The sequence below is a fragment of the Thamnophis sirtalis genome, unplaced genomic scaffold, assembly GCF_051295495.1.
Source record: "Thamnophis sirtalis isolate CommonGarterSnake01/CBP01778 unplaced genomic scaffold, rThaSir2_p1.2 scaffold_9, whole genome shotgun sequence".
In the NCBI taxonomy this organism is placed as follows: domain Eukaryota; kingdom Metazoa; phylum Chordata; class Lepidosauria; order Squamata; family Natricidae; genus Thamnophis; species Thamnophis sirtalis.
In genome coordinates, this window is record NW_028261389.1 from 15,411,404 (window position 1) to 15,432,939 (window position 21,536).

At 43.9% G+C, this 21,536-nt stretch overlaps 1 protein-coding gene across 3 annotated transcripts in view; it reads left to right on the top strand.

The window, feature by feature from the left end:
• The window catches only part of DCP1B (decapping mRNA 1B), a 60,135-nt gene that overhangs the window by 30,595 nt on the left and 8,004 nt on the right, over nucleotides 1-21,536 (top strand). For all 3 annotated transcript variants that reach the window (XM_087722898.1, XM_087722899.1, XM_087722900.1), the window contains exons 5-7: nucleotides 2,659-2,794; nucleotides 11,561-11,671; nucleotides 13,072-13,896. In XM_087722898.1, coding sequence (XP_087579024.1) covers nucleotides 2,659-2,794; nucleotides 11,561-11,671; nucleotides 13,072-13,896 — 1,072 coding nt within the window. The remainder of the gene's footprint in view (nucleotides 1-2,658; nucleotides 2,795-11,560; nucleotides 11,672-13,071; nucleotides 13,897-21,536) is intronic.

The following is a 21,536-nucleotide window of genomic DNA, read 5'->3' on the forward strand; positions in this document are numbered from 1 at the left end:
GCCCTAATGACCATCTGGGTAAGTGGGGCTCAGTAGCCATGTGACTGGGTGGGCGTGGCCAACTCAAGGTCACTCAGGTCAATCGACGCTTCACCTTAGCTGTTATAATGTAATAAGGGTTAACCAGAGAGGCAGTTTCTGTAAGCAGGGCAATAAAGATTAGGCTAGAAACAACATCAGAATGTTTCCTTCCTGCCTTCCTTACAGGATTAGCCCTGTAAAGTGGGAAAAACAAAATGAGATTTCTTCCAACAACCGGTTCTCTGAACTACTTAGAAAGTTACCAACCAGTTCTCCCGAATAGGTGCGAACTGGCTGAATCCCATCACTGGTATGTACATATGTAAATATACCCATATGTTGTTGATAGTTGCAAAGTCGTGTTCAACCCATCGCAACCCCATGGACAACGTTCCTCCAGGCCTTCCTGTCCTCTACCATCCTCTGGAGTCCATTCAAGCTCACGCCGACTGCTTCGGTGACTCCATCCATCCACCTCATTCTCTGTTGTCCCTATCTTCTTTGGCCCTCAATCTTTCCCAGCATTAGGCTCTTCTCCAATGAGTGAGTCCTTCCTTCTCATTAGGTGGCCAAAGTATTTGAGTTTCATCTTCAGGATCTGGCCTTCTGAAGAGCAGTCAGGGCTGATCTCCTCTAGGACTGACCGGTTTGACCACCTTGCAGTCCAAGAGACTCACAGGAGTCTTCTCCAGGATCACAGTCCAAAGGGCTCAATTCTTTGGCACTCAGCCTTCTTTATGGTCCAACTTTCAGAGCCATGCATACATATATATTGTTTCCTTCTATCATGTTAAAAAAATACAATACATCAGCAAAATTTAGAGACCTCTAGGGACTGTATTCATTACTTTTCCCTTAAAGATAGACCAGCTTATAGCAAAACTGCTGATGTATCTTGCATTTGGGATGCATTAATAATAGATTTCCCCCCTTGGCACCTGTATGTCCTAAATTAAAGTATTTATGTCTAAACTCTCCGCACACACACACACCCCAAACACAAACCTGCTTTCCTAATTTTTGTGGTGGGAACCAATACCTTTGGAGTTAGAGAGGTTTTATGCTTCTGGACCATTATTATTATATAAAAGGAGGGCTCAAGTGGCAATATTCTCTGCTCTGCCCTTTGCTAGTGTGTCTTACAGAGAACCCTCCTTCACCATTACATCAAGCCACGAGACAGCAAGAAACGTTCTAACTTCTGGAATAGACTCATGCGGAATAGATCTTGGCTCTATTTAATTCCCATTTAGGGGGTTCCTAAAGAGGTAGAATTTTATATATACATTTTATGACAGTCTTCCAGTGCCCTGCTGTAACAGTCCCAGTTTTGTACTCAGCAGTATTTCTGCTACTTGTGGGATCTTCAAATCATGTGGAAAGGTCTTTAGGCTTTTTTTAGGTGTCTGAACTGTAATGTTGCTACACCCACTTAAAAAGTCTTATGCAAGGGTGGGCTGTGAGGGTTCATAGGGGTTTGGGAGAACCGTTAGCTAAGATTCTGTGCAGTTCGGGAAACCCCTAAATCCCACTCCTGGCTGCCCCTGCCCACGCCTCTCCCTCTCCTCATAGGAGTCCCCACGCGGCTTGTTTTGGATGCAGGTAAGTGCAGGGTGCGCGCGGAGGCTTGGGGAGGGCGAAAAATGGGCCTACCGGAGGTTCAGGAAATAGGCCCGTTTCTGACTTCCGGAGCCTGAGGAGACTGTTTTCGCCCTCCCGGAGGCTCAAGGAAAGCCTCCGGAGTCCAGGGAGGGCAATCCCCCCTCCCATCTGGTGCAGGAGGCTGACTAGGCCACGCCCACCACGGCCACACCCACCCAGCAACTGGGCAGAGAACCCCTTGCTAAAATTTTTGAAGGTCACTCCTGGTCTTACTGGCTCAGCCACAGGAAGGATAAGTGGGCTGTAATTCGTGGAAATCTATTCCATAGCTTGTTGGTTTGGAAGGTATCACAGACACAACATTTTTGTAGCAAGAATAGTTGAAGATAATATTTATAAATTCTCTGTCCATCAAGAATATTATACGATAATAAATAATAAATAACAGGTCGGTTAAAAGCAATAGCAAAATAACTTTGAGGGGAATGAAGGTCAACCCCCCCCCCCCCCAAAAAAATATACTGCATATTCTTAATAAATTATGTTTGGAAGCCAATCATCCTGCCATTGTTAATTTTTAAAAGTAGCTCAATAAAAGACTAGCTGGGGAATATTTATATGATTGTAAATACATTTAGTGCATTGGAAAAGCAATGTTTCATCCTAGTTAAGTTATGCCATAGTCCAATCAATGTACTTTGTGTTCACATTTTCAGCTCTTTGAAGTAATTATAAAGCAGCTGGGGCAGGAAATTGGTCATTTACTAGTACTTAAATATTTATTTGCATCTATTCACCAGCTCAGAACTCCAGCCATCATAAAATGAGCTGTGACTGAGTTTGGGAGATTGGTGTCTTTTAAAGCTCAATTGCATAAAATTGGAGGAATCACATTATCAGCCTTAACCAAACTTTTAGCTTTTTATTTAAAGTAAAACACCCTAAAAAGTGTTCTTAATGATCTCTAAATTATTTGAAGTGATTAGAAAATAACCCATTTTCTCATTCATTATTGACTTTGCCTCCCATTTCCAGTTTAACTCAGCAAGAACAACTGAAAGTGCAACAGGGATCTGGCCTAGGAATTTCACCAGTCAGCCTCAGCTCTGGTGACAGGAAAGACATGGATATCTTGCAGATGCTCACCAGAGCCAAAGATGAATACACAAAGGTGGGACTTCCGCTACTTAAAGTATTATCTTTTTTTTATGTGTTTGTTATATCCGTTCTTTTTATGTAGTCCTTTTCTGCTACCTTAGTTTGCAGCTATATCTCACGAGAGTTTCTTCTTTTCTCTAATTAATTAATTAAACTAGTGTTTTTCACTATGCATCTAAGCCAAGGTGTTAGCAGGTATCATCTTTAAGCAAATGTCCAAATTGCATTGCAACTTCCAAATTTCCCAAGGCTTGTAGTCCAACACCTTGCAGAGTGGTTTAGGTTGGGATGAGCTGCTCTAAAACAATTAAGCTCTAGGAAATTATTTAGGTATGAGGAGCAACCAGGGGTGAAATTCAGCAGGTTCTAGAGAACCGGTAGCGGAAATTTTGAGTAGTTCGGAGAACCGGCAAATGCCACCTCTGGCTGGCCCCTGAGTGGGAAGGGAACGGAGATTTTGCAGTATCCTTCCGCTGTCATGCCCACAGAACCGATAGTAAAAAAAAATAAAATAGAATTTTGCCACTGGGAGCAGCTGATGCTTAACAGGAATGACTCTCTCCTACCACCCCAATCTTTTTCCTTTGATAAATATGGCATAAAAATGGAGAAAGGCAATTGTGGATCATTTTTTGTGTCTGACCACCATGGTACTTGTCAATGCTGCTAAAAGCCACATGAGCAAGTACGTATTCCTCAACTTAAAACCATTGATTCAGCAGCCATTTGAAACCACGATGCTCCTGAACAAAAGGACTTACGACCTGGGCCCAAAGTTATGGCCCTGGCACAGTGGTGGGTTTCAAAAATTGTTGGAACCTACTCTGTGGTTGTGGCCTCCTTTGTGGGAGTGGCTTGCCACCCATATGACCGGATGGGAGTGGCTTGCCGCCCATGTGACCGGATATGAAATTATGAATTAGTACTTAGGTCGGTCCAAGTAGCTATTCAGAAACTCTGGCATTGAAGCATGCAAGTCTTAAAGCTGTCAAGTTACAAGATCCTTGCCAGTGGTGGGTTTCAAAAAATTTTGGAACCTCTTCTGTAGGTGTGGCCTGCTTTCTGGGTCCACTGGTGGAATCTCTTCTAACCGGTTCGGTAGATTTGACGAACCGGTTCTACCGAATAGGTGCGAACTGGCAGGAACCCACCTCTGCCCTGGCAGTGCCCCAACAGTCACATGACAAAAATTTGGGCGCTTGGCAGTTTGCACGTACATAAAATTTTATGGACGCTGCACTTTTCCTCATCTTCCTGTTTTTTCTCTGAGTAGGCCACCTGCACAGTGATATGGCAATAGCGCCTAGACTTATATACCGCTTCACAGTGCTTATAGTCTTCTTTAAGCAGAGTCAGCATATTGCCCCCAACAATTTCAGTCCTCATTTTACCAACCTCGGAAGGATGGAAGACTGAGTCAACCTCTGCTTTCTCTACCCCTCCATTTACTGTCAATACTTAATTACCAGCAGCACTTGAACCTGTCATCAAAATTTGTTTTGAGTTTTCTGGGAGGAGCAGGTTCTGGTACCCCCGTTTGTAAGTTAAGTTTTGAAGTCTTTAATTCCTTCAAAGAAAATTCATTAATTCGTTCAAAGAAAAAAAATCCTTTGTTGTTATACTTAATGTGAAATGATCCCTTTGAATTGAAGTGATTTTGAAGCTGTTATCTTTAGCTGTGGCTTGCTTAAGTTCAGGTAGCTTTACTAGGAAATCAGTTCTAATAATATCAATAGTTATTTCATTCTGAATGCAGATTGTTAGGGATTACCAAGCAAGAAAGCCAGAAATAAGGATTTAAACCAGTGTTTCTCAACCTTGGCGACTTTAAGTCCTGTGGACTTCAACTCCCAGAATTCCCTAGCCAGCAGAGGACTTCCCCAGCCAGCAGAGGACAACAGAGATGGTAGGTTCTCAAGATGAAATCCACAGGACTTAAAGTCGCCAAGGTTGAGAAACACTGATTTAAACAATAGGATGTTGGTTTTCATATTAAACTATATACCAGTGATGGCTAACCCTTTCTCCTTGTGTGCTGAAATTGCATGTGTGCATGCCCACAACAGTGCACACACGTGTGCCCACACCCATAATGCAATGCACCCTGCCCCACCCACGCATGCCCACAACCCTGTGCATGCTCATGACCCCCCATGCTCCCTCTGCGCATGCGCACGTCCCCGTGCTCCCGCTGCACATGCACACAACACCCTCCGTGCCCCATTTTGAGCCTAGCAGGTCTCCCTGAAGCCTCCTGAAACCAAAAATGGGGCTGTGCCCCCATGCATGTGCCTTCCCTGCGCATGTGTGCGTGTCTCCTGCAAATGTAGCAGAGACTGGAAAATTAGCTGGCCGGCAGGAGCTGCGCGCATGCATGGTGAGAAGGCTCCGCGTGCCACCTGTGGCAGGTGTACCATAGGTTCGCCATCACGGCTATATACCATATTATCAATTTGAGCAGCCCTTATTGAAAAGGCTACTTTGAAATCAAGAAAGATAGTGATATCTGCTGAGATGGTATGCAACAGCAGATAAAGTATAAAGACACTTGTTTGTCTCCTTAGCCTGAAGAGTATACGGAAAAAGCATACCTACACAAGGTCCTTTCCCTCCCATTGTGTTCTGTGTTTCATTCAAGCCACTTGTTTGGAAACAATTTATCTGAAGAACAAGTCAGTCTATTTCTGCTGCTTAACTTCTCCACCTACATTTCTTTATTATAACTGGTTGCCAAGGAAATATTAGGCCAGAGAGAAATTTATCTTCGGCACTGCAGTGGGATGCAGGAACAGCTGTCCTCTCAAAGCTGAAGATATGTAGGTTTTCAGAAATCCATCACAGCGGTGGTGTCCAAAATGCCTGTCTGCCTTACGCAGAGTTTATTTGGCTTTTGTACAGTTTTAACAAGCAAAGCAAAACAGGGGGAGCAACAGCATCTTATTGGTACTCAATCTTGCAGACCATCCCAGCCAAGGTAGAAGCTCCACATAACTCCCTGGCACGGCCTGTCTCTAATAAACAGTTGAGGTAATCGGTCACTGAGCTCATGGCCGTTTAATGCGCATGTCTGTACGTAACCTTTCCTCTCTTCCCACATCTGGTTCTGCTAATTAGGCGAGCTCATAGGTATTTTCAAGGTAACCAGCTACTGAGATCATGGCATTTTACTGCACATTTCTTTATGTAACTTTTCCTCTATTCCTTCAAAGATAATCTGCATTAGGGTGAGAATAGGTGACACATTTCATAGTTTCCTCTGCCTCAAATGCCATCATGCTTCAAACCTACTTTGCTTCTCAAAATAGTTATTTTTTTCAGGTCATCATTTTGAGAGCAAAGACCCCCTGTGTTGCAGTCAGCCTGTCCGAGAGGGAGAGGGGGGGAAGAGAGAGAGGGAGAGGGAGGGAGAGAGAGAGGAAGAAGAGAATACTGGGAACAAAAAGAAGAAAATTACTGAGTTTTTATTAGGGAAATGCAGCATATATGTTTTGTCAATGATGGACGGACGGACGGACTGATTGGCTGACTTTCTATTGCACTTTTAAGCAGATACTTAACGATTTAATGTTCTCCCATGACTTCTAGTGAAAGAGCAGAAAAGGACATAGTGTGCTTCAATGAATAAATAACATCCATCCACCTCAGACTGCCTCTATTTCTTTTCTTGATTTTAGCCAATAAAATGAAGTTTATGCAGTTATTAAGTTTCTATCTCACCTTTCCTCTAAGAACTCAAAGTAGCATACATAGCACTCTCTCCTCTAGCATTTCCTCACAACAAATGTGTGAGGTAAGCTGAGTGAATGTTAGCTTCCAGTCCATCCTCAGCCACTGAAGCTTTAGTCGGTCGCTGAGTCTTAGTCCAACGCATCATACTTCCTCTGGAAGATGGTAGGTTCTCAAGATGAGCTTGTCAAACAATGAACAAATCCATTCCTAATATAGTTTGATATCTTTATGGGCAGCCTTGATGAACATTTAAGGTCATCAAATCTATTAATTTCAAGTTATAATGGAAGTGTCAGCCCTTCTTCATTCACAAATCAGGAAAGAAAACCACCGGACTCCATTTGTTGAAATCAAGTGTACTTTTACTAATTATAAATGAATAGAAGCTAAGCTAAGCTAAGTCTGGTTATTTAGGCACGAAAGCGAATAATATATTGTATAATTCATTCGCCTCTCCTTGGCATCCCGTGCACAGTCCAATCATAATTCTCCCAAATGTCAGGTGTGAGATAACGTTGAAAGGCATCACCAGGATGGAATGCTGGGCCGTTGGCCTTGGCGGGAAACACTCCTCCTCCACATGCGCAGTACGGTGGTCAGTTCAAAATCTAGAATCTTCCTCCAGCACAACAATGATTCCCCTCCCAAATACCATGCCCCCCCCTCCCCGTTTCAATGGCAGACGAAGCAGTAGCAAAGCGGAGGTTGACAGAAAGCTTGCATGCCCCCGGTATTTATTATCCAATTCCAATGGCCAGCCCCCTCATCCCCATCCCCATAATGTGACTGCACATCAGGCACTAGGCAGCTGGACCACATTTTACAATGGTTTTGCTGAAATCCAACATTAACCTCCAGTTTTTGGCAAAACCAGCTCATAGTAAAACCATTGGTTTATTTAACGGCTGCCACAAGGTCGGTCACATGGGTGTCTTGATCTACAGCCATTAAGACTTATAGCTGTGATGGGCAGGTTCCATTATGGTCGTAAGTTGAGGACTAGCTGTATGGCTATTCCAGCTCAGAAAGCAATCCTAAATACTCAAGCAGTGACTTAAGACAATCTTACCCAGGGCTGTCAAATGGGTGGCCTACGGGCCAAATGGTTCATGCACAGGCCACGCCCATCCCAGCTCCGCATAGGGCAAAAATCATCATGATACGTCACGAAACGTCACGTGACGCGATTGAGTTTGATCTTACCCATCTTGGTGCTTTATGTTAGATCACAGTTCCATGACATACAGTATAACAAACCATGCTGTTAGGAATAGAATAGAATAGAATAGAATAGTTGGAAGGGACTTTGGAGGTCTTCTAGTCCAACTTCCTGCTTAGGAAGGAAACCCTACAGCACTTCAGACAAATGGTTATCCAACCTCTTCTTAAAAACCTCCAGTGTTGGAGCATTGACAACTTCTGGAGGCAAGTTGTTCCACTGATTAATTGTTCTAACTGTCAGGAAATTTCTCCTTAGTTCTAGGTTGCTTCTCTCCTTGATTAGTTTCCACCCATTGCTTCTTGTCCTACCCCTCAGGTGCTTTGGAGAATAGCTTGACTCCCTCTTCTTTGTGGCAGCCCCTGAGATATTGGAACACTGCTACTGATTTTATTCTGTGAAAAATCATGTGGCTGTAGTTTTCCATCCTCCCCATGAATGAGGTTAAGGAAGGCTGAGTTTAGGAGTCTGTTCTTTGGGATGATTATTAGCATAAAGCCAATATTTCTTTTATGCCTCTGGCCATTTCTACATTGAAAAATGTCTTATGATTGGGATTAATAAGCTATCAGAGGTGCCTTTGAGAGTTTATTAGACTGCCGTTCTGTTCATTTTAGAGTCCAGGTGCCTTCTTTTTCAGGAATAGATAATCATTATTGAAAAAACGATTTAGTTTTTGTCAAGACAAATAATGAGGGAATGTGGGAATAATGATTCTCGAAAAACTTGCAAGGCCTAAAAATCGTGATATCTCAGCGTAAAGTAGGAGACCAGTAACAAAGTTTATTTTCTGTTTCTCTGCTCTAAGCATCTCTAGAAATTAGAGATTTTTGTGGGCCATCTGTTGATATGTTTTACGCTTCTTTTAATCCCATGACTGAGAGATGCCTCCCTCAGAATCTACAGTACATCCTTTAATCTGTTTTTTTCCCCTTCATTTTTTTCCATTATCAGATGCCACTCACAGAAACAATTCTCTATTCAGCTTCTTAATCTCAGCATTTCGGTTTCCTGGATGCAGAATAAATTGTGGCAGTAATGAGAGTGTCAGGCCTCCAATCATATTCCTTTTAGGATCTTTCGCCTGCCACACTCTCTTATTTTACTATGCCGTTTCATTAGTGGGGAAATGGGAGAATAGTAAGGAGTAGAATGTTGTTGTCAAAATAAAACATTCCTTTCTAGAAGCCCAAGGTCATTCTTTGTCTCTGCACCCCTGCACCTGACCGGAACTAGATGGGTGGAAATGCCAGTGTGGCAGTGGAAGATTGGACCATGTGATGGACTTGTGGGTATGGGGGCAAGATCATGAACTTTCAACTGGGTGGAAAACCCAGGAGGTTTTCAGATTCGGGTTTTCCACAGGTGTGCCAACATGTCTCTCTTAATAAATTGGAAGTTTGAGGAAAGTTCTGCCTTGGACTCTGATTTAATTTTGGATGATATTTGGAATGCTGACAGAGAGTTCATTTTAACTTTTGGATATCTGAATGCAAATTTATACCAGCGTCCCTTCTGTATGGTTCTGAATCCTGAGTATTTGAAGAGTTATTTTTCTGCTACAAGAGACTTCCAAAATTTCTGAATTCTTTTCCACATTTCTCTACTCTCTGATGTTCCATGACTTAAAAGAGCCGAGGTGGCGCAGTGGTTAGAGTGCAGTACTGAAGGCTACTTCAGCTGACTGCTATCTGCAGTTCGGCTGTTCAAATCTCACCGGCTCAAGGTTGACTCAGCCTTCCATCCTTCCGAGGTGGGTGAAATGAGGACCCAGATTGTTGTTGGGGGCAATATGCTGACTCTGTAAACCGCTTAGAGAGGGCTGAAAGCCCTATGAAGCGGTATATAAGTCTAACTGCTAACTGCTATTAAAATATAGGATAAGACCATTTCATTTGTGATGGCCCATACTAGGGATCAGCAACATTAAACAGTCAAAGAGCCATTTGGATCCATTTCCCAAAGAAAAGAAAAAAACACCAGGAGCCACAAAACTCTCCTCATGTCTGATTATTTCCTGAGCGGCCACAAAACTAGGATATGTAGTTGAATTAAATGTTCTGTTTTCTTCTTAAACTTTTCTTTTTTTGGATTTATCCATGGTTGGCCTACCTGGGGTCGAAAAGCTCAATAAATTGCATGCCGGCGGGTGTCGCACATTGGCAGTTCTGATGCATATTTTGAGCGACATGGAGCCGCAGCAGAGGGATGAAAGAGCCACATGCAGCTCCAGAGCCGTGGGTTGCTGACCATTGGCCCATACTCTGTATAGAATATCATTGCAAGAGAAAATGAGAATGCCGGTTATTTTTGCTCAAAGCTCAGCTTCTTTGATTTGTTTGGATTTGAATAAAGAAGTTTTTAATTTTGAGGTAACAAGTCTATCAGATTTTATAATTTGTATAGTTTTGCATTTTTCCTTCTCTTTTACTATCAGATTGTGTATAATTGAAGACAGTTGAATGTAAGTTTCCTAGCAGTATAGAGTTTTTGCTAAAGGATCGATGGTGCCTTAAAAATCTTGAAGAGCATATGTTTATGTATCTTCAGAAGCTGTAAAAAACAAGTAATAACATCTGGAACCTGAAACTACACTTGTTCAAACATTATGACTTGCTTTAAACGGATCCCTTGCCCTTAGTTTGTTTTACGTGTACATTGCATGCAAACTGAGTAGATAATCGGGAATACAAAATCACATTTATAAAGTCTTTTATGGAAATTAGCATTGTACTTCTGTTATGGATTGCATGTGCTATTTCTTCCTATAAAATGATATTTATGTTCCTTTCAAATAGCCTTGATTCTCGTGGTCATTTTTCAACCTAGCAGTTAAAGTTTCTCTTCTGAATTTAACTATATTTGACTCCAGTGATGGTGTTAACCATAATGGGGACAAGCCAGAGGTGGGTTCCTACCGGTTCGGCCAATTAGGTAGTAACTCATCCTGCCACACCCCTGAACCAGTTCTATCTCTTTTTTTTTTTTGCTTCTGTGCATGCGCAGAAGCATTTTTTCAGTACTGCGCGTGCACTGAGCGAACCAAAAGCCGGAACCCACCCCTGGTACAGGATGCAGCTACATACCATATTTTTCGGAGTATAAGACGCACAGGAATATAAGATGTACCAAGATTTTGAAGAGGCAAATTTTTTTTTAAAAAAATGTGTATCTGTAAACCTCCCAAAAATGCCCCCCCCTTTTTAAAAAAAGGCATGAATAGCTTTTAGGGGACTTGCAGAGTGCTCTGGGGGGGGGGCTCCCTAAAACGAGCAAAAAAGGGCCAATTTTTCACAAAACAGGCCCATTTTTGTCAAAAATATTGCATGCATAGCCTTTAGGAGCTTTATAGAGTCCTGGGGGCTGAGGGGGGGGGGACTGAGCAAAAAACAGCCTGTTTTTCACTCATTTCTGCCTTCCCCAGCCCCCAGTATTTTTCTGAAAGCCTTCTACAGGCTCTATATGGCCATTTTGATGAAGGGGCGGGGTTTCAGGAGGCAAAAAATGCTGTATTCAGTGTATAAGACGCACCCAGATTTTCAGCCTCATTTTTGAAGGAAAAGGGTGTGTCTTATACTCTGAAAAATACGGTAGTTTTTGTTCCAATTATAAGAACAATGTTCTGACAGTAAAATCTGTGGAAACAATGAAACAGTGTTACTAGGGTGTTTGTTAAGAATCGGTGCCTCTGAGATTTTAAAGAAGCGGGTGGACAGTCACCTTTCGAGGGTTAGGCTTGATCTTTGCAATTTCACAATCTACAGTTCTGTCGATCTTGAGGTGAAACATTGCTTTTTGAATAAAATTATACCTTTTGTGTGTGTGTTGCAGTGTAAAACATGCTCGGAGCCAAAACAAATGATCAGTTCTTCTGCTCTATACCACAATCCCAACTTGATCAAACCAATCCCTCTAAAGCCCAGGGAAAGTCAGAAAGCACAGGTATGGCATATTTGTATTCATGATAAACCAGCCTATTCATGTCAACTAATTAATTTCTTAAGTACAGTGGGGTTTGTTTTAATATAAGCGTGTATAGAATCATCTCTGGGAGATTTAGACATGTTATTCTGGCCCAGGCTTCCCAAAAAGCACGAAGCCAACTCTTCATCCTGATAAAAAACCCTTTATTTAGTTTAAAGTGAATTCCTCTCCAGCAAAGTCCCGGCCAACAGTCTTTCATGAGATTTCACAACTACAGACCTTGGTCAGGCTTGGAGAGCTGCCAGGCCGATATCCTCCAAATTTCCACTCTGCAGCAGACAATACTTGGCAAGAAGTCAGGAACAGATCTTCACCGTAATGAATTGAACTAATTGTCTCCTGCAAACTCCTCTCCTCTTTCACTCCTCTTTATTCCCTATGGGAGGGGCCATTCACCATCCACCTGTGGCTTTACTCCCAAGTCGACCCTTGTTCCTTAGATGTTCCCTTTTCCTGGCAGCTCTCCGCATGCGCACACTGGGAACAGGCTCCAGCTATTCTTCTGCCCCACTGATGTCTGACTCCAAAGGCAGCTGATAACTGTCAGATGGCTTTGGCCCCATCTCTGCCTCCGATGCAAAGCACTTTTCAGAGCCTTCCCCAGGCTCCAGACTGGCCCATGTTCCTTCCCAACCTCCTCACAGTCCAAATCTTCTGCCAGATCCGCTAGCGGGCCACAACACATGTCTTCAGTTACATTCAGACTGATAAAATAAAACCAGTGGCAGATTGTGAGCTTGATTCAATTTGGGGGGGGGGGGCTGTTAAGAGGCTTCTGCGGCTTAGTTTTTATCAGGGAGTCATGGATCCTGCATCCTTGGTGGAAACAATTGTGATGTCATAATAGGGAAAAAAATATAGGCTGCTTGCTATCTTGTCAGGTGCAAGGAACCAGAAACACCTGGGAGTAGGCCAAAGTAGTGTCTTTACTGGGATTCCTCTATATGCAAGAATTTTGCCAGACTAACTGCATTCTCTTGGGAATACCGGTCTGGCCTCTGTTACTTCCCCCCGCAGAGTGATTCCAAGCTAGACTCCCTCTTCACTCCCCCCTGTGCTCTATCCAGAAATTCCACCACAAGATCACTGTGCAAGAAGTGTGTGCCTAAGGATCAAGCTTATGGTCACCAGAAAAATGTGACCTCACTGCCTTGTGTAATGAAAATCTAGTCATGGCTAGCTCAAACCAAGTCAATTTGACTAGGGGATAACTTCAACCTATGAGCCATTTCCCCTCACAACTATCTATTCACACACACACCATCCTAAGGTCCGGTGAGGATTTGTTTCTATTGATTGTTGCTAACGCGGCTAGTCAATCAGATTTGGTCTTAATTATTCTTCCTTTCTTCTTGCAGCACACAGATTCTGAGCCTCGGCACCTGTCCCTTATGACTCTCTTTGGAAAGCAGGAAAAAACAAATCTGTACCAAAATGTCTCCGAGACATCTCAGAAACTCCACCAAGACCATTTTCCGCAGGGAGTCCTACGCTCTTTCTTGTATGAGGAACCCGTAAGACACTCGCCCACCACAGAAAAGCAGCTCTGTCCGGCCATTCAAAAACTGATGGTGCGTGGGCCAGAGCTTCAACCGGTCTCTGAACTCCCAGAGAACCGCCTCTGCGAGAATGGCAGCCACCCTTCCGTGGGGGAAGCTTTCACTGGGCTCTTCCAGCCTGTGACTTCACAGAGCATCGGGAGTTCTCATCCCGCCCAGAATACCGCTTGCCCAAGCAGCCTGCTCCAGCAGTTGCAAGGCCAGTCCAAACAGATGACTAAAGTGGAAGCTAACAGCATAGGACTAGCAAATTCAACTGCCCCAGCCTTCAACAGGACTCCAGCCTTCTCCTTGGCGGCCCAGGTAAACCGCGCAATACAGCCACCCACGATGTACTTCAATGGTTCCCTGCCAGGCCAAGCGCTTGGTAAAGAACAATCCAAGCCTCCTAAGCGGTCACATCCTCTTCCTGGGAACCACTCTGGAAATTCTGGCATAATTTCACCTCAGGAGTTGTTGAAGAAACTGCAGATAGTGCAGCAGGAACAACAGCTGCACATAGCCAGTCGGCCAACCTTAGCGGCTAAGTTTCCTGTTGTTACTCAGGCCTCCGCCACTCTGAAACCTTTGGATTCTTGGATGGACAAGGCTTCAGCTACAGAGAAGCAGCCCTCTCTTCTTCAGGTAAATCAGCGATCAAGGGCCCCTTTAGGACCTGTGGACTTCAACTCCCAGACTTCCTGATCCAGTACGGCTGGGTCAGGAATTCTGGGAGTTGAAGTCCACATGTTGTAATAAAAGGGGCCATAATTGAAGTTTGAAGTTTTATTTTATTTATATGCCGCCCTATTCCCTAGAGGGACTCAGGGCGGCGAACAACTCAAACGGGAAAGGGAACATACAAATACAAGACAGGCATTTAAAATAACAACCACACCTGTCGAGAGGGGAAGAGAGCTCCTCAACCCCAGGCCTGCCGACACAGCCAGGTTTTAACGGCTTTTTGGAAAGCCAGGAGAGAGGTGAGGGTCCGAATCTCCGCGGGGAGTTCGTTCCAAAGGGCCGGAGCTGCAACAGAGAAGGCCCTCCCCCGGGTCGTAGCCAGATGGCATTGGCTGGTGGATGGAACCCGGAGGAGGCCGACCCTGTGCGATCTAATGGGTCTTTGGGAGGTAATTGGCAGCAGGCGGTCTCTCAATTTCCCACCACTGAAGTAACATCTAAGATTCTTCCATTTGTTTGTTCTGTTTTAGCATTATTTTTAGTTTCTCTTTGAACAACATAAGCTTATCCAGTGATGGGCTGCTGCCGGTTCAGGCCGGTTCAGGCGAACTAGTACTTGGAACTTGCGGGTGGACCCGCCCCGCCCCTGCCCCCCTTCCTCCTGTAGCTATGCTGTCCTATTTAGCCTTGTTTTTAATGCCACACACATGCGTGCATGAGCGAAGTGCATGCGCAGAAGTCCGGGGGCACGCACAGATGGCGCGCACGCTCACATTTTCGGTGCTGGGCAAACTGGTTGTTAATTCATATGCCGCTCAGTTAATTCATATGCCGCCCACCTCTGAGCAAACCAAGGCTTACCCACATTACTGCTTGGCAAATACTTCCCTCAGCTTATTTAAAAAAGCCCAGGATAAACCTAAGTGACATTCCAAGTATTCAGAAGAAGGATTTAAAAATCCCAGGAGTGCGATTGGGAGACTCCCCCCCCCCCCCACGCACAGATGAAATTATCTTTAGGAGGGAAAATGTAATTTTGTTGAATAGCAGCATTGCATGCCTTAATGAGTTTATAAATACATACATAAATACACTTCAGGTATTCTAAAGCTAAGACTACAGTTGCCAAACTGTACTTGTATGAATCTCGCCATGATAGAAATATAGAGTTTGAAGGAATCCTAGGGGACTGTTTTCCAACTATGACAATTTCCAGGGGTATGGACTTCAAATCACAGAATTCCACTGCCATGAAGAGGAAACACTGATCCAGTTGAATCCTCTACTCACTGCAAGATCTAATGCTCATCCAAACTCTGTTAAAAGACCTATAATGAACTCACCACTTTATATGGCAACCTCTTTATTTATCTGTTTGTTTGGCAAACATGTGCAAGATAACAATATAGGTATGAACATAAACATGAACAAAGGAAGGAAATACAGATAAATAGAGACAGTGAGACAAGGATGGGGAGGCACGCTGGTGCGCTTATGCACGCCCCCCTTTACGGACCTCTTAAGAATGGGGTGAGGTCCACGGTAGACAGTTTGAGGTTGAAGCTGTGGGGGTTTGAGACTGTAACAATGGAGTCGAGTAGAGCATTCCAGGCGTTGACCACTCTGTTGCTGAAGTCGTATTTTCTGCAATCGAGGTTGAGGTGGTTTACCTTGAGTTTGCATTGATTGTTTGCCCGTGTATTATTGTGGTTAAAGCCGAAGAAGTTGTTGAGAGGCAAGACGTTAATAGCAGACAAATTTGTGTACTATGCTAACCACAGGCGGCACAGTTCCAGATTGACCAAGCCCAAAATTTCAAGCCTGGTGGCGTAAGGGATTCTACTGTGAGTAGAGGAGTGGAGTACCCTTCTATTGGCCTACAGTGGGAACGTTCCTCCTGATCTCTAGTCTAATCCTCTTCCCTTGCCATTTTCATCCATAGTTCTAGTCATAATAGAAAACAAGCCTATTCCTATGGGATGGTTCTTCAGATTCTTGAAGGCTGCTATCATGCCTCTTTGTAAACTGGACATATCCAGATCCTTCAACCATTCTTGAAAGGGCTTGATTTTTGAGGTTGTGACCTTCTTTCAATTTGTCACTGTTCTTGTTGAAATTTTCAAAAGCCATTTTGAAATGATAATATGATTCCCTTCCAACCTTCCTGCTCCTGTCAATACTAAACAGTTTGAAACTCCTCAGAAAGCCCATATCTGAATCATGGGCTTTGTATTCTTTGGAGGAATTGGCCTTTGATTTATTTGTTTTGTTATGAACTGCCATTTGTCAGACCCAACCCAGCAAGTAACAGCCAAGTATTTCTTTACAAGTAAAATGGGGTGGGGGTTGGGGTTGGGGGGGGGAAGCTTATTCTCAAGCTTTGTAAGTTGAAGTAATGTGAAGTGTGAAAGCACAAGTGAGGTGAAAAACAACAGTTGAACAGATGACTCATTTTCTGTTTTAAGGATTTTTTTTTAAAAGGATGCTTATGACATTTTCATTAGAATTAAATGGAAAAAACAACAGCTCAGGACAGCTTTGTGGCATTCTGTATTTGATAGATAATAAAAAAAATACACCTAGAGCAGGAGTGTCAAATTCTATTTCATTGAGGGCCGCATCAGGGTTGTGCTTGACCTCAGGAGGGTGGGCGTAGCCAGCTCTACGTCACTCCTGTCGGGGGCGCCTGTGGTGGCCTGAGTGCTCTGCCAGTGAAAACGGTCTCCCGAGCTCCGGTTTCAGCTACCACAGCCTCCTGCAACTCTCTGCCAGTGAAAATGGAGCTCTGGAGGTGTGTGCAATCCGTTTTCACTGGCAGAGGGTTGCAGGAGGCCATGGCAGTCGAAACCGGAGCTCAGGAGCCCGTTTTCGCTGGCAGAGCACTCGGGCCACCACAGGTGCCCCCAACAGGAGTGACGTAGAGCTGGCTACGCCCACCCTCATCACGCCCACCCCCCTGAGGTCAAACACAACCCTGACAACTCTAGCACAACTTCGTTTTCACTGGCAGAGGGTTGCAGAAGGCCGTGGCAGCAGAAAACGGAGCTCGGGAGCCCCTTCACTGGCAGAAACACCTCGGGCCTGTCCGCTGTTTCCAGGGCAGCCTCATGGGCCAGATGTAAGTACCCCATGGGCCAGATCTGGCCCCTGGGCCTTGAGTTTGACCCCCTTACCTAGAGAGTAGACACTTTTATTCCATAACCAGGATTATGTTGAGAAATTGGAGATCTTTATGTTTTAAAGATCCCTTGCATGATTCATTTTCTATGATGCAGCATTCCCAATTTGTGGGAGTAGATCTGCCCCAGAGCAGGCAGACAGACAATGGGATCTCCTACCTGTAGTTTCTAACTTTTTTCCCGTAGGTGATATGGTAGAAATTTATAGGTAGTCCTTCATTTACAACCATTCATTTAGGAACCATTCAGAGTTACAGTTGGCATTGGGAAAAATGACTTACAACCGGTCCTCGCACTTATGACCATTGCAGTATTCCCACAGTCACATGATCAAAATCTGAGTGCTTGGCAGCCAACATGCATTTAAGATGGTTGCAGTGTCTGAGGTCATGTGATGTCCATTTGTGACTTTCCCAGCTGGCTTTCAACCAGCAAAGTCAACAGGAGAAGCCGGATCCACTAACAACCAAATAAAAGCAATCAACATAAATCATAATGAACAAACAGCAAAGTGAAAGTCATCAGATGCTAACGGAATAGGTAATAGGACAGATGAGAAGGATAACAGTAATACAGTCCTACTACATGGTTTAACATCCCAGGGCATAAGACTGTGTTGTGGGAATTAGGTGTTTAGCAGAGTGATGGCATGGGGGAAAGCTGTCTTTGCATCTGGTTGTTTTGGTGTGCAATCCCTTATAGCGTCATCTTGAGGGAAGAAGTTGAAACAGTTTATGTCCGGGATGTGAGGGGTTTGTAGATATTTTCTTAACCCTCTTTCTAACCCGTGCAGTATGCAGGTCCTCCATGGAAGGCAGGCTGGTTGACATTCTTTAACCGTTGAAGTTTGGGTCTGCCCTGTTTTGTTGCTGTGCCAAACCAGACACTTCTAGAAATACAAATGACAGAGACAATAATTCCTCCGTAGGATTGTATCAGCAATTCCATGATCAGCCATAAAACCCAAAAGCCATGTCCAAACATAAGGAGAAATGCCTAATTTCAAATACCTTATCCCTGTTATGCAGCAAGATATACCTTATTTTTGAATTATAAGATGCACCGGAGTATAAGACGCACCAAGATTTTGAAGAGGTAAATTAAAAAAACAAAAACGTTTTTGCACTCTGCAGGCCTCCCAAACCCTCTGCACTTCTGTTTTTTTTTGTGTGTGTGAAAAACAGGGCATGCAGAGAGTATGATAGGTCGCAAAGTGCTCCTGGGGGCTGGGGGGTGGGAGAACCAACCAAAAGGCGGCCCATTTTTTCACGAAAATGGGCCCATTTTTTTTCAAAAAACAAGGCATGCATAGGCTTTGGGAGGCTTATAGAGTGTTCCTGGGGGCTGGGGTAAATGAGCAAAAAACCTCCCCAGTCCCCAGGAGCACTTTGCAGGCCTCCCAAACTCTGTGCGTCTATTTTTTGCAAAATGCGCGGGGGCGAGATTTTGGGAGGCCAAAAATGCTGTATTCAGTGTATAAGATGCACCCAGATGTTCACCCTCTTTTGGGGGGGGGAAGGTGCGTCTTATACTCTGAAAAATATGGTACATTTATGAAGACAACGAACTGAATATTATTATTGTTGTCCTGTATAACGGTGCTCTGCCCTGCACATAGACTTTTCTTGTCACCCTAGCTAAGGACAAACGTTTCCGTCAAATAATGTTGGCAGCTTCACATTTACAGATGTTCAGGCAAATCAGAGCAGACCTTTGATAATCAACGCGTTCCCCAAATCTGTTCCCTAGAATTGTTTACCTCAGTGAATTGCATCTGCTCTCACAGTCTTTCAAAGGACAGTGGACCAAATTTTACAAAGTCTGCCTGGTGTTGCCTAGACAACATCTTGAATATTGAACTGAACAAACATGTATTTAAAGAACTCATCATGATTTCCTTCGGTGACTAGTGTGTGTTGTTTGTACTTCCTTACCAGTCGGCATCTCATAAGTCTCGTTTCAAATTGGCTTGTGTTGCATCTCCATATGGCTTCAAAGCCATAATCTGTAGAATGAGTCTCAGCAGAGTGGAAATGCATGTTACTGAAGCAATTAACAAAAACAGAACATAATTGGATTTGAATTTTTCCAGAAAATAGACATATCTGATCAAATTTAAATCAGATACATAAATACGGTATGGTTAAAAAAAAAAAGCAATTTCAACTTAAATTCATTTAAATGGACTCCGTTGGGCCTTTGGTCAATAAGGCATTAAAGTTACATCAAGTTACACCAAGAAACTCAATTTTTCACTTATGTTCTCACAGCGAAGGATGTATATACCATGTGCCTTACTTGGCTCTTTGCAGTGAGGAAAATGAAACAGATGGTGAGTGAGGAGCTGAAGTTTTAGGGATTATTGACAAATTAAAAGCAAGCAACTCACTGGATCCAGATGGCACCGACCTAAACATTCTTAAAGAATTCATATGGGAAATTGTTTATTCTATTTTAGGTATTTCATATGTACAAATTACTAAGAACACACTTATTAGCACAGTGTCTTTTTTAAATACTTTTGTATTATGTGTTTCTTTTAATGTTGTACGCCGCCCTGAGTCCTTGGGAGAAGGGCGGCATATAAATCTAATAAACCAAACTAATAAACCAGTGTCGAGGGCAGGGATGGCTAATATTTTTGTCATCGCATGCCGAAAGTGCATGTGCGACATGTGCGCATGTATGCCCACACACATAATGAAATGTGTTCATGACACCCCCGCATGACCTACCTCCTGCGCATGTGACACCCATGCTCCCCAGCCCCCCCCACACATGTACACAACACCCCCCCCGCAGCCCATTTTTGTTTCCTGAAGCCTCCTGGGACCAAAGACCGGATACATGGGGGCACACCGCATGCCCCCGCTCTCCTCCCCGCCCCCTGCACATGCTTGTGCGACCCCCACCTCCCCGTGAATGCTCATGAGCCTTCTGCATGCACACCACGCATTCGCGGCAGAGACCCCAAAATCAGCTGGCTGATGAGAGGCACGCACACATGCATGGTTGAGCTGAGCTGGGGCGACGGCTCACATGCCTGCAGAGAGAGTTCCGCGTGCCATCTGTGGCACATGTGCCGTAGGTTCATCATCATGGGTCTAGGGTGTTGGAGGAAAGTGGTCAATTTTTTAAAAGGGATTGAGGGTACATTCAAAAATGACAGGCCAATACAGAGAGCTGATTTGGTATAAAGATACCAGATTAGAAACTGGGAGACTGTGAGTTGTAGTCCCACTTTAGGCATAAAGTGAGCCGGGTAACATAGGGCCAATTCCTCTCTCAGCCCTGGAAAGCGAAGCACATCCAAAAACAGGCCAAGAAAATTGAAGAGACTCTTGTCAGGCATGAAAGATCAGGTCCACTAGTGAAGGTCCCATTAAACTAATTTATTGCTAATCATGCTTATGCACAAGAATCCTCAATTAATGGTTACAAACTGCTTAGCATTAGATAAGGGTCAAAGGAATTCAATGGAGGTTGGACTTCGCTTGTGGCTACATCAGGATTCTAGGCTGATCCCTCTTTTATCTCTGCCCCCAGATTCTGTTATTCCTTCTCCCAAGCTTTTCTAAATAGTTGCCAGGAGTCAACATTGATTTAAAGGCACTCCTACACCACCTTCCAAAAAAACCCCACATATACAAATATGGACAAAAAAAAGATTTCCCCTCAAGTGTGTTAATTCTTAGGAGTCCTGAACCAAATTAAAATTCTGGAGGAGGCGTGGCTAGCGTCGCGGCAAGATGATGCTTCCTTTGGGGGCTACTGAGGGAATTGTCGATATCTCAGTTGTTGGGTGGTCCTTTTGGACAAAAGCCGTCCTGTAGGGACGGTGAACAAGGGGAGTGCACCCTGATGATTTCAGGGAATCCGCAAATTCCCTGATCGTTTCGGAGGAAGCTTCCCAAACCGATAGCTGAGAAGGTGGCAATTGCGAGCTGCTATGAAGCTGGGGCAGTCACAGTAAGAGCACAGAGGCAGACGAAAGGTGTGAACAGTCTGGGTGAGATATCTTTATATATACATATAATTTATAATTTTCTTTTTGAACCTCCTTGGAATAGCAGAGAGAGGAGAGCCTTAGATTATAGTTTCTGGAAGCAAACAGGGAAGAACACTATTGTTTTCCTATCCTGCTGATGAGATTCTTAAATCAGGTACTGGACTGTTAATTTATTAGTCTATTGGTTAGATCTAGTTGTGGTTTTCTGATTTTTAGTTCTAGCAAGGTATTTTGGAAAACTCTGCATAGAGAACTTGACGAAAAGAAAAGCTTCCTCCATAGGTATTTGTGGATATTGACATTTGGGGGCCACAAATGGAATTGAAAATAGTGGAAAGAAACTCCCCCAAATAATTGCATGTAATTTCAACAGTGAGTGAACTCTTCTTTTGGAGCCAAGGTGGCGCAGTGGT